Source organism: Varroa destructor, unplaced genomic scaffold, assembly GCF_002443255.2.
Source record: "Varroa destructor unplaced genomic scaffold, Vdes_3.0 BEIS01000002.1, whole genome shotgun sequence".
Taxonomy (NCBI): Eukaryota; Metazoa; Arthropoda; class Arachnida; order Mesostigmata; family Varroidae; genus Varroa; species Varroa destructor.
Window position 1 is genome coordinate 2,850,731 of NW_019211455.1, and position 14,048 is coordinate 2,864,778.

The window sequence follows — 14,048 nt, forward strand, 5'->3', positions numbered from 1 at the left end:
ACAGCTAAAATTATGGCTAAAAAACCGACACTTCATAGCCATTCACTGCCAAATCGGGCAGATCACGTATTATGATTTGTCTACCATATATCTAAAAGGATTCTGCTGCATAGTGTAAAGTCGATTGTTGGCTCCGGGTACTGCCACACTTATGACATATTACGTGAGAAGAAAAGAGGAAAAGTAAGTTATGCTCTGAGGCCACTTAATTCTTTAAATTTCTAAATTTACCATCGACGCTATTCGGTGTCATATATGCTTGAACAACAGCCCTAGAATAAGCATGTAACATTCTTACCGAAATAATTTTTATAGGGTGCAACATGTTTTTAGTTTCTCTTCGAAAATATTGCTTTGATAGAGTTTTATCGCTAATACTTTGGCAGAAAAAGGTGCTTATTTTGCTTCTTTCTAGTTCAACAAAAGTCCGATGAAAATTTGCGAAAAAAATCGTTGTCCTTTCATGCATCTTAATTTTTTTAAGATCGGTCAGAGAAAAAATCCAATAACGCGAATTGAATCAAACCTGTGAACCGAAAAACTCCGAACTTTAACAGTATTGAAATTTAAAATTAACGTTCTCTTACTATAGAACAACGGAGTGGCTCATATATCTCTTCTCCCATATAGGTCCACCTTCCCTTCTTTTTTGCTGAGCCCATTATGTTGATAATACGCAACTTTACAGCCCAAATGCATTCAATACGAAACACTTAATTTTTTCCAGGCAGTATTTTAACTTAGTGATTAACTTTTATTCTTTTTACTTTCTTCGAATAATCACATTTTTTCACCTCTCGAATTGTACATCGCCATCTGTATTTCGACAGTCCCCTCATCACCTTTAGGACTCCTACTATACATTAATAATAGTTATAGCAAATACTCTTCTTAATTCATCAATGACAATGGCACAGCCGGTGACAACATATAGTAACGGTGTAATTCAAAATTCCTCTGTTCTAGGCAATTGATTTCTATATGAAGAGCGAAAGGTGGTAGCAGCCCCTTACGCAAGTGATCCATCTCCTTTTCCATTAAGTAAGTTGTATAAAGCACACGATAAAAAAACAATCATGATTCTAACGGATCGTGTCTAGGGTATACATAGAATAATTACTTCAGACCTTTGTCAGCCATGTTTTCCCATAATTAGTTTTGTTGTTTCTGTTGTTGTTGTTGTTGTCGTCGTCTCGAACTCGTATAGGGATTTCTCTTTTTGTCGGCATTCATTTTTATAATATTTTCGCATTTTTGATATCTTTTCTAACTTATCTCTACACGCGAGGAACAATGTTTTAGCCTAACTACTTCTTACATATGATTTAAATTAAACATTACAACAATATGGCCAGGTGTTGTTGTTGTGCACTTGTTCATGCACTGGTTTGATTTGTTGTTATTATTACTATCATAATCGATGTTTGTGAATTATCATAGCCTCGAACATTCACATATTTAAACATACTACTAGCTAAATTTTTGAAGTTTCTTTTTTGATCAACATCTTAAAGCTAATGTGAATTTGGCTTCTAACGTGAACATTTTTTTCCATTTCTGTAGCCGTCAGAGTCATTCATTAGCTTCTACTTTATCATGTTTCATGTTTCTATAATGTTTCTTATTATATTCTTTCTTATACGTTGGGCCCCCATTGTTAATAATGTATAATGCAACTAAGCTAACGTTTTATGAACCTTACAGATGCATATATTCTATATACGATTAGGAAACTATAATGCAAAGCAATAATAATAATTATTGTTATTATTATTACTATTTTGCATTATAATAATATATAGTAGTCATATAATCGTTTAGTTACCTTTTTCCAGTAAGAATTAGTAATAATGGTGGGCATAACGCAGTAAAATAGAGTAGCAATAACGATAAAGCTCGTAATAACAAGTCCCACGTTGATAAAACAATTTCATTCAGTGTTGTTTCTACTGTCCTAGTATCTTCCGTCGGCTATTTACCGTCAAGTTTCTTTTCGAAACTGTTAGGTGGCCAAGTCGCCTCATATTATATTACGCACAGATCGTATTCAAATTCCCACTAGAGAAATTTTGGCTTGCCTCAACTTCCAACAGTGAATGAAAAATCTCTCATGATTTTCAAAACGCAGTCCTGTAGATCATCATTGATTTAATGAATGGCATCTTGTAACGTTTTTACAGCTCAGCACACGACAAATTTAACTTTCTAAAGGTCAACGTTTGGATCCAATGGTAAATTGAGCTTTTATTTTGATTTGATGTTGGTCTATGTGTTGGTTTTTAATATAATATATAATAATATAAATTAGAAGACAGCGTTGAGAAAGTTCATGGGATAATGTTTTTTCTCGCTAATTTTTTTTAAAGGGACAGGGAGGCTGATCATAATCTATAGCACGCTAGCTACGTGGATCATTACTAAAGTTAAGATGCGCCTAAATTTCACGCCTAATCAGAGCAAACAACCAAGTGTAAAAACGACAAACAAAAACCTTGAAAAAATAAACAATAAACCTAACAACCTTGCGTTAATTTCACAGAAAAGTGATTAGGAAGAATGCGTAAAAGGAGGAGGTCGAAAGACGTGTCGTCTGCTAGGACGATAACGGCAGGAATCCACTGTTCAGATTACTTCAAAATGCGCGGTCAATCGTTAACAGCAGCCAACTGTTGTCGGGCAATCGGGCATCACATCACATTTAAACACTGAGCCCTCAGAAAACCGATCTTCGTGTACCAGCCACTTGTCATTTGACGCACACGTGTTTCGCTAATATCATTATTTTTAATAATCGTCGTAATCTTCGCTTCTTCCATTCAATCTCATCACCCTGGCGAGTTTTACCTCTGCCTGACTAGTGTTCGAGAATCTTTGGCGCACCGCATTTTCATGTCGTAAAAAAGGTCAAGGCCCACCCAAATTTTGTCGCCTCACTACTGGAGAACGTTAGCTTATCATAACAATCGCTGTTCACGGCTTTATCAGATCTCTTACGGTCATCATTTTAACTATCGCTTCATCTGATTATTTTATCAAGATCTCTTACTTCTGGTGTTCTTCAATATCAAGCGATTTCCATAGTGATTTTGAACCGCGCATATTCGTTTCTAGCTTTTCGTTGTTTAGCAGTTTAAATTACTGGTTGGTCGTTCAGTTATCTCTCTCTCTTATCTTCATATGAATAAGCTGACCTATTACAGCCCGATCACATGTTTCTTTTTCGTTTTCGCAAATGTGTATTATTATCGAAAATCTGTTATGATGTATTATACCGACGTGAGATACGATTCGTAGCTAGTAAATCCTCGCGCAAATAAACTGCAAATTGTGCGCCATGGTCGTTCAGTCTTTGAGCCCAAAGATCCATGCGAGTTGAGTTTTCGCACCTGTATCACTGAGTGTGTCGATAAGCCAGAAAAACCACCTTCTCTTTGATACTGTCATGGAACACAAATAGATTATGCAGCAGCTAAGCATTCAAGACGTTTCTGAAATTGACATACGCTATTAGTACCTTGCGCCAACACTGCATACTGCATTTCTGTAGCAGGCGCACATCGTCGATAGAAGCCCCGTGTAAAGAAGAGACTGCGCGGCACGTTGCCAACGTTCTAAATTGCGTTCGATAATGAGTCAACGTATTTTGCACATCTTCTCGCAATATCGTGACGCACCACTGTCGTAGTGTTCAAATAAAATGCTTTCGAACGCTTCCATATATTATTCGGATTAATTTCATATATAACGCTTTCGAATTCTATTAGAGATGATAATACTAATAACAGTAATGATCGTACCTTGTGGTAATGGTAAACATAAAAAGATCGACATGCCAGCGGTCCGGTAGGCAATAAACACATGTAAAGAATATGATGGACAGATTAAAGCACTCGTTTTTGCAGAATGTTTCATGTATCGCACGTCGGATTGCTGTTGGATTGGGTCAACGTCCGCAGAGGCCGCAACGTCCAGGCCTACATACGCGCGCTAGCCAGCACGAGTTAAAAGAAATTTCCCACAATATTATAACTGTTGCTCATTAATCGTTAGAATGTACAAAGTAGATATGCTCATATCTTATTGCTTTTCGCACTGTTTCTGCTGCTGCTGTGCAGAATAGAGGCCAGGGAAAGTTTAAGCGGGGTTGCTATGCAAAAAACTACCGCTCTCTCCGTTCAATGTTCCACGCCATTAAAGCGAGAAGTTCGTAATTTGCTTAAGTAGACAGAATATGCTCAAGTAACTTTTCAGTCGCACTTCACACGTCACTTAATTTTGCATTGCAGGGTTTTAATGGCCTTAGTTAATCGTTCTTCTGTTTCTACAAATTCGTCTGATGTAAGAATTTACCATCTAGCTGCCATTTCCACTCTGCCGATCAAAAGAAAAGGTAGTCAGAATGAAATTCTATTGAACACACGGAGCAGCCGAAAAACACAAGACACCGAAAGTTGCTTCCAGCGTGATCGTCTTGTAGAGCATATCGACACCGGACAGAACGATAACGACTGGAGACACTACATCATCAGCATGTCCCTCGTTCACATGTTGCTCATCGAACGACTGCCGACAGCAGAATGTCAGTAGTGAATAGATAAACTGACAGAATGTACAAGTTAATTTGCGCGTTTCGCACCTTCGCACGGTTACCGATGCCGATGCTGCTGATTCAGCAAAACCAATGAACTTTTACTGCAGCTGTTATTCATGCAAATGCGATTCAGAGTAAAAATTGCGAAGTTCATGCTTGGATATTTGTACGACTATAAAACACTATATTGTTACTGTCGATGTAATTATCGTAAGCGTTTGACCCATGAACCGCTTCCTTGTACCATTGGGTCTAGTGAGCTCAAATCGTTTCGCTGTTATATATATATATATATATATATATATATATATATATATATATATAGATCTAAGCTATTTGTTTCGCTTTTTTTATATGAAGACTGTTGGTGTCCCAGATGTTTATAATGTTAACGCGCAGTAGCCTTATCGTAGAGTCTGTTCCCCTTTCCATCCTCTGCATTGCCAGTCTGATACGTTAAGATTTGTCTTTTTTTTTTATTAAGATTTTTGTCTGTTCACCTTCCTTTCTAGATATCTCTGTCTCTCTACTGAGCCTTGAGTATCTGTTGAGTGTTCGTCCATGTTCTCTGATAAAGACGTGCGATACGGAACCCGTCGGATAGAGCGAAAAGTAATGCAATCGCAGTAACTGCATGTAATGGTTTTAATCATTATAGCACAAAGAATGCGCCAGCTGAACACGTTGCAGGGATTATGCCATCACTGGCGACGTCTTATGCCATATGATTATTATGCTGCCCTCTGTCGCTGTTATTATGCATGCACAAAATCGCTGCAAATGTTGCTTTTGTGCCGATGCTAAATCAATATAGAGCTAACTATATCGTTATGAAGTATTATTAATGACTGCAATGTTTCGTCGAAGTAGTCGTTGCAGGAGTAATAGTAGTTGCAGTAGTAGTAGCAGCAAATACATGCAAGAAACGTTTTTTCCGAGTTCCTTTCCAAAGAGGAATAGGAGGCTCGTGACACCCATCCAGGATCGTCAGTGAAAAAAGAACCGATTAACAGACGACAAACCGCACACGAAAACAACCGAATTCAATAGGAGAGAAGCGCGCTACCGACTTAGACCGAGATTTAAAGCGAGAAACGTGTCTCGGTTCCGTCGGCAAGCATTAAAATGACAAACTTGTTGGTGGGCCATACAAGGCGAGCCATCTTCAGTGGATTGCTTTGCGCCGATTCAGGCGGCGGTGGTGCGTTACATGTTCGCAGGCATTTTGTTTGCGCGTTGCCTAGTCCAAACAAGCCGGAGGCCGTCTGCCAGAACGACAGCTTGTTGTCTCCAGCCGAATACGATGCCAGGTATTTGCCTTCGGGCGAGAATGCGCATGCCGTCACAGGGTTGGCATGCGCTGGAATTGTTTGACAGCGCGCTGCCTTAAGTTCGTATAAGGCAATGTTGCCGGTACGCGCACCGACAGCGATCCGGCGAGTAGCCCCACAGTGCGTAACGTTGTGAAAGCGGCATAGCGGTGGGAACAGCTCGTTAAGCCCGCGCATTTTCAGCTGTGATGCGTCAAGGCAGTGCAGCACAATATCCATTACTTCGACCAGCATATCGTGGACGTCGCCCTGTGAGCGCTCAATGAGCATTTCGACCACACGCAAAATTTCAGGCTTGGCTCGGTGAAGCACCGTCTGCGATAATGTTGTGGGCAGCGTCTGGGCGTTCTGCGCCAGGGCGTTGTAGCGGTGCACTTCTTTAGCTAGCGTCGCTATAAAAGCCGGAGGCCGTGCTAACGCTATCAGCGATAGAGAATAACGCGCCGACCGACATGAGTCAGCCGGAGGCGTTAACGGTAAACCATAAAACATCGTCGGCACGAGCCGATCCGACTTGCAGCACAGATCCAGCAAACCGATCAGTACGCGGGTGACGTCGAGATGGCTTTCCCACACGGTGAATCCGCGTCCGATCAGGTCGATGGCGGCACGTCGCAAAGACGTATGCGCGGGCAACTGATTGCTTGGCGGACTGAGTAGCAAATAACTGAGCGCCTGAGCCGTGTGTCGCGTGAGGGAAACTTCTCTCGAAGAAGGCGGTACAGTTCGTCGTTCGAGTTCCAAGCTGCCGTATGTCGCTCCGATGACGGCTAGGAGAACGACAGCTGTTGATTGTTTACGTTTAGCTTCTGTCACAGCTGACAGAAGTTTCATTCTGTCCTCGGCAAACTCATCGTCATCCGACTCTTCGGCATCCTCCTGTGTTACACCTCCACTGGCGGCGCCCATTGGTCCACCAGCAGCTGGTTGCTGTTGTTGGTGCTGGGCAAGTGGAGCGCCTCCCGGGTGGCCAGGTTGTCCAGGCAAAGGCGGAAGTTGATGCTCGCCATAGTTTGGAAGAAAGAGTGACCATGATTCTATGACCTTCCGTCGACCTTCGCTTCCGATGCTCCGGAGTTCGGCCAGCAGCAGCGCCTGCGCTGCCTCCCGAACCTCAAGGCACCGGTCTTGCCAGCGTCTGGCCAACATCTCAAGTTGTGGCCGCTTGTAGTAGCTGCTCTTGACTAGCTCTGGAAGGAGAACACAATGGTGAGTTGCGAGCTTGCTCCAGCTCTCTTTAATAAGTTCCTGTTGATTGTTCGCTGCCTGAGTAGCCTCCCGAAAGGGCTCAGAGCCAACTCGGCTGTCGGCACGACTCAACTTTCGATTGAGTTTCCGTCGCCGCTCTTGTTCATCTATAAACGTCGCACTGTTCATAGACATGAGCGTGTTTGCGAGTGAAATCAGACTTAGTAAATGGTTTGTAGTGATGGCTTTAGCCATCTCCCAATGGCCACGTGCCGCAAAGCGTCTAGCTCGTTCTTCCTCTATGAGGATCTCTTTCCCGACCGCTAACGTTACAGAGCGCCCAGACTCGCTGAACTTGTTACCCGTAACATTGGCAGCCGCATCTGTCTGAAGTATTTTAGCCGGGTACAGTTTATACATATGTGTTGGCAGAAACAGCGCCATGTGCCCGCTGCGCGAAAGCAGGCCAAAATGTGCTGGCCTGATGGGTGAAAGCAGACCTAGCTTGGCCTGGCACATCTGATCCAGGCCGATGTCCAAGCCCCAAGCGTGCAGCTGCGAGAGAAGGAGCTGCGCCACCTGCATTGTTTGATTTGTTTCGGCGAACATAAAGCCACCCGGCTTCGATGCCGGCGACTCTTTATCGCCTTTGGCCTCGGGGGCGGCGGCTGCCTTAATGCCGACGCTCTCCGCGGTTGCTTGTGCAGTAGCTTGAATCTTAGATGCAGCGGACTCGGCGGTGTCCTTGACCTTCGCTATAAACCCAGCTAACTTCTTGTTGGCATCAGGCGACGATGCCAAACTGTAGTACTTGTCGTATTCCGTCTGATTTATTAGCCCATGGGATTCAAGTGTACCGGGCGTCATCTGTGCGTATTCTTCGCTCAACAACTGAACGATCAGTGCCTCGATATCAAAGAAGAACACATGACTATCTTGCTGTTGGCCACAGCTGCTACCGGTGAAACCGGATCCGGTAGCTGGTAGAGGCCCACCAGCCTGGCTGCTGCGCAGACCTTGAATGACAAGCGGGTGTGCGCGGAAGCGCAGCGTGGGGTCGTTTAATCGCTGGTTATGGGCCTCGAGCGTGTGATGTAGTTGGACGAGGCCACGCTGAGCAGCGTGCTTAATTGCCGCCATGTTACGATGTCGCAGACCGCGCAACAGATGTAGAGCCGGATTAGAGATCTTGTCACCAGTTGAGCTACTGGCATGCTCATCACATGCGCTTAGGATATCATCGGCCATCATGCCTTGCACAACCCGATCCAGGTGGCATGTCTCCATTTGCCAAACATACACTGATCCGTCGGAACAACCGACCACCATAAAATCGTCGAGTGGTCGCCACTTGATTGCTGTTACAGGAAATAGATGGCGCGATGCCAATAAAATACACTTGCGGTCCCGGAGATGAAGCAGAGCTACGGCGTGGTCAGCGGCTGTGCTACAAATGCACTGCAGTATACGTTGGTTGCACGTGTCGGGTGGCACCTGCAGTTGCGTAATTTCGCCCGAGTGTACCGAAAAACGATAGAGCATAGTTCCGCTGTAGAGGTCCCACAAACATACGGAGAAGTCGACCCCGCCTGACACCAGATGGGCAACGTCGTAGCGGGCGTTCACGTTGTGTGGGTAGAGCAATGCTGTCACTCGGCCCTGATGACCCTCAAGGGTTAGCACACCGCGGCCCGCGCCTAACTGCCGCCCGCCCCAGAGCACCTGCGCCATCACACAGCGGATTACAGATATAATGACGATGGAGCCATCGGATCGGCCACACGCCAGCTGTCCCTGAATCGGTAAAAATGCACTGGCAGTAATGGCTGCATTGGGTTCGCCCGGAAGCTCGAGTCCGTCGAGCAAGCCGACCGGCGGTGGATTTAGCTGGTCCCAACTCGCCTGAAGCGATGTACTGTACGCTGGATGAATGAGCACAGGCTGCTCTCTCACATTGCTTAGTTCCGGAAGTTCATGCAGATGCCACCGGTAAATGGCGCCATTAGCGTCGCCCTGAATAAGGTACTTCTGCAGGGAACTCTTCGTAATTAGAAAATAATCTGTGGCCGGTGAATGAACGAGATTTGGCTCAGCTGTCGCCTGTAGCACAGAAATACATCGAGGCTTTTCGACATTGACAGTACGGAATTTGGCCGTTTCAGGCACCGCCTTCTGCGGGATCCGGTAGATATAGGCTTTGCCAGTGTTAGTCCACGAAATAACCACATCGACAGCCAGAAAACGGCCTCCGGTCCAACGTTCGCCATTGTAAGCTTCTTGTGAACAAAGATGAGAAAAATCACCAGCGTCGTAAACGTGCCACGCAAGCGGGCACACAATTAAAACGGTGCGTTGGTTATACATGCAGCATGAAAGGCATACGGCATGATAGCAGTCGATAGGCTTTGACTCGCCTTCAAAAAGGACCCGCCCTGTAGCAAGTGCTTCCGTTTCGTCTACACGCCACACCTAGAAGAAAATAAGAAAAGTGCAAAAATTAGAGAGATCTTTACAACTCCTCAACAAAGATTATAGGACAGAAATCTGAAAAAAAGCAGAAAGCAGAAATCGAATATAGCGCATATGATTCAGTAAGCTGTTGAAACTGACGCAAACCATGGTTTCACACAGCTGCATACGGTAAAGCATATTGGCATCGAGGACGTGCAGTTGTCATCATAGCTAACAGAAATTGTTTCACTGGCAACAACATTTCAAAATGGATTTTATTTCATATCGAAATCGCAGTTTGCTGTACGTGATGTAAAAGAGAAAAAACAACTAAACCCGTTTTATCACTCATATATGCTCACAGAATTTTGAGCACAAATGATTTCCAATGTTCCGTCATTCAGTTGTTGATACGATGGGCTGCACCACATCTTACTCCGTATAAACACATACCTTCATGTAGCCCGTAGAGCTAAGAGCCACCAAGATATCGTCATTGCGTTTGACGGGATGGATAATATCCATGGCCGCAATCCAGTCCGAATCCACCCGAGAACTCAGGGTGAAGAGTACTGAAAGACTGATAACGAAATAGAAAACTGTCAAGTAGGTTAACAGGTAAAAGAAATACGAGCATACGATTTGTTCGAAGTGTTTATAGAAGAAATGCTCGCTTGATAAAATTTATGAACAAGAACAAAATAGAAAAGATGCTTACCTGACCATATCCATAACAATTATCTCGGCGTAATGGCCACAACAGAACAAACGAGGGATTTCCGAACCCGTTAAAGTGTAAGCCCGGATATCTGTGTGCACCTGAATAACAGGAATAATATTTTGGGATAGAAAACAAAATGTGCTAACTTCGACGTTATTCCTTTAATATCTTATACAATGAAAAGCTAGCACGCTTAAACATAAATGATGCAAATATTAGTTAATTACATTATTAACTTTAACATTAATGATAATTATTATTATTGCTTCGGTTATACCTTCGAAAAGGTGCAATGAGTGATGTACCTACCTAGCTAAAGAATTACTTAAGGACACCGCTATGTTTTATCGGAACTAGATGTTTTTGGAAAATTACATCTTTGGCGATCTATGCAAGCTTTAAAGTTTTCGCGTAAATCAAAATTGCTGTAAGTTACCTGTAGCAGTTTGACTGCCTCGACACATCTGCAGTCATTCATATCCCACAGGGACATCTCACCGCTTTCGGACGCTGACACCAAGAGTTGTTGTTTCGTTAGCGTGTTCAGTTCCGTGGCCAAGCATGCCACCTATTTAAAAAGGAATACGATATTAAAAAAGATAGTACGGTCTCTTGTTGCAACCCTTATCCATACCTGTAGCGTTCTCGTCTAGTATAAAGATTCAAGAGTTTTCACTTTCTCTACTGTATTAAAAAGAAAAAACACACAGTATCTACAGTGTGCAGCTTGATCTTAAGCGCATCAGACACTCAATCAATTAACTATTTCTACCAACATGCCTTTTACGCACGTTAGATAATTACGTTTGAATCTTGAATTCGTAAAAGTTGACTCGAGGTTGAAGTCGACTTGAGATGAGAATTTCTGTAACAAAAGTGTCTAAACCAAGCCGAAGTCAATGGATTGCTGCTATAAACTGGTCATTCTAGGACTGTATTGACGAGTGCCCGGCTAGCAGGTCAGAAGCCATTTTGTGATTACTTATAATGGTCACCAGATGGCCGCTGACTTCAGATAGCAATGTTTTATGACTAGTTTGTCAACATTAAGCCTATGACTTTAGACTGAGATCACTAATCTCTGATTTGGCAGCCAGATGCTAATAATCTCACTGTGTGGCTAACGCAGATAAGTAAAAATCCTAAATGAAAGTCCTACGGTTACGATGGTCTACCTACCCTCCAGTGCTTCCATTATCACAGCCGGGCCATGTCATAAATAATAATAAAGATATCATACAATGGACCTGTTATATATAGCACATTCAACATTGTCTATACTTTTTCTAATATGCGCGCTTCTCATTCATAGTTGGGGAGTCCGGTAACTTCACATGTTCGAGACGGTACGTTCTTCTAAAAATGGAATCACTTATGGCAACGTCAAAGAAGCATAGACTGTTCGTCAACGGCATTTCATGATGACAAACTCCGACGTACTGATGCAATAGACAATTAAATCATAGCTAAATTTCCAGTTATAAATATGACTGCACTTGTAAACTGTTATTTAGAGAGGGATACTAATTGCAAAGGGCAGCAGGTGCCACCTGTAATAATGTTTCCATCGTAAGTTAACCCTCAGCCTGTGCAATGGATGCCATCTCAATTGTAAGTTTCTATAAGTCAAAAATCGGATAAAATATTTTCCGATTATAAAGCCTTAAAAGCAACGGTATTACTTTACTATAGTACTTGAACAAGTAGATTAACTTATTGTATATTGCTTATAACATGTACATTGCACTTTATATGTTTGTTGGGTTCTGAGGAATGCCCCTTGTAATTTTGATCAGTATTGTTTTTAATTTTGTTCTAAGCGAAACATGTACCTGCAACTGACTTCCACTAATCGCGCATGAAAATCGGCAGGCACCTCACAGCATATATCATCAGCCCAAATTGTCTCGTACTTTAGGACTTCCATAGAGAGAATCCTTCATAATTTAAGGACAAAGAAAAACTAACATTATGAGATAGCGCATCTCTATCGAATGCGATGAACGTTCGGTGACTATCTAGTCATTGCGTGCGATATCCTGTTCGTATGTGAGTACCATCAACCACTGACCCGCTAATTGCTGTTCTTTCTGAACTTACCTTGGATGTGTGTCCATGGAGCATGGAGCGCGGGATCAATTGCCCGTCGCAATCATCCCAAATGCAAAGCTGTCCCTCATGGCTTCCCGTAACCAGAGTGGTGTTGTCTTTAGTTAGCACTACGCAACAGATTGAGTGTGCAGGTGCCCGCCTACCCCAGATGGTCATGGGGACAACGAGCTGGCTACTAAGCGCCATTGTGTCACCGCCGACGATCGAAATCGAGTGATGGTGCGAACTTGGGGGCCCCGATGAAGGCTGCTGACTTGAGCCGTCAGTCGACCTAGACGTAGGATCGTTACTGGTCGAAACTGCACTACACCTGCCAGTTGTAGTTAGACAGGCGAACTAATTGGCTTGCTCTTTAGGCCGTACGCCCTAGAGCAGACCTAGGAGCCGTTACCACGACACCAGCAACAATCCAGCACGAATGACTGCAACTTCATCGCCAAATTGTCACAAGCCTTTTTGTTGGGTAAGCAGGCCACATTAAGCAAAATGAACGTAACCCACGCCCGAACAAACGATCAAACAGAAAACGCGGTAATAATGAAAACACAAATGGCAAACACATTACAGGTTCACGGCATAGAAAGGGTGTTTCTTCGGCCTTTATGTGCAATCATTCCACACACTGCTGCATTATATATTAGCGTACAGACATCGTTGTGCAGTCCTTTCTGGACAGATGGAGGCCGCCTGCTTTTAACGTCGCAAAGAGCTATGACTCTATTAATGACAGCAGTCACCTGATTGTCTAGAGGGCGCTCGTGCAGCGCGCGAAAGCGAAGGAATTTCAAAGCGAGGAGGAAAAGACCCGCCAAATTACTATCTTTCCTTTGTACTATATGTCAACACATATAAACAAAGGTTTAAAAACACTATGAAGACACTAAAAATTGGATGGGTACGCAGAGTGCCGCAGAGTACGCAAACTCAGATGATGGTAATGAACTGTTGGCGTTGATTATATTCTTTTGTGGGTAAATTAAACGAAGGACATTTGTGAGCTAAACCTTTCGAAACAGCTGAATTCGGTAGACTGTGAAAGAAATTTGGGTTGGCTTTTGATCTACGCTGAATATCAATTATACCTTCAGCACCATACTTGCGAGCAATTTTTTAATAACGAATCTGTTTTGGAAGTTGTAGAATCCTCTGTATGCAGCGAACAGCTTACTACCAGACTGAAATAAATGATTTAATCAAATCTGGTGAATTCTTGCCTCAAGTTACCTAAACTGAATTACTTAACAGCCCACGTATACTCCAGTTCGGATGTTTCCATCGGATACGATTTAGCCGAGTAAAGTACAGATTAAATTTAAGTATCATACAGTGAACGCCTGTTCAAAAATTTTCCCATTACCCTATATCGTTTGACACCCGCTGTAAATTACTGTTCACGCTGCATCAATACAAAAACATTGAAGTTCCTAGCCTCAACGGCCGCTACTGATCTAACACTATTTGTAGGACCAAGCCTGTAACGAGGTATTGATCTCAGTAGGGAAGTCCGGTTTGATAGCCGTGGAATCAAAGTAATCTGAAGTTTTAAAATACTTACAAGAAAAAAGACACCACTCAAATGCTTCATGAATCTAAAAGCGTAGACATGGCTTTGTTCCAAGTGTTACAGTCATCCTTAAGGGACTAGAATTCTAGA

General features: G+C 43.2%; 1 protein-coding gene across 1 annotated transcript; it reads right to left on the bottom strand.

The window, feature by feature from the left end:
• Positions 1-713: 713 nt before the first annotated feature.
• On the bottom strand, positions 714-13,222 carry Rbcn-3B (WD repeat-containing protein Rbcn-3B). The gene is made up of 5 exons (XM_022791764.2): positions 12,383-13,222; positions 10,719-10,850; positions 10,280-10,380; positions 10,015-10,141; positions 714-9,579 (listed from the first exon to the last, which is right to left on the bottom strand). Exons 1-5 carry the CDS (start codon positions 12,578-12,580, stop codon positions 5,674-5,676), a joined length of 4,464 nt encoding a protein of 1,487 aa, XP_022647499.1. The 5' UTR covers positions 12,581-13,222; the 3' UTR covers positions 714-5,673.
• Between the last annotated feature and the right edge of the window lie 826 nt (positions 13,223-14,048).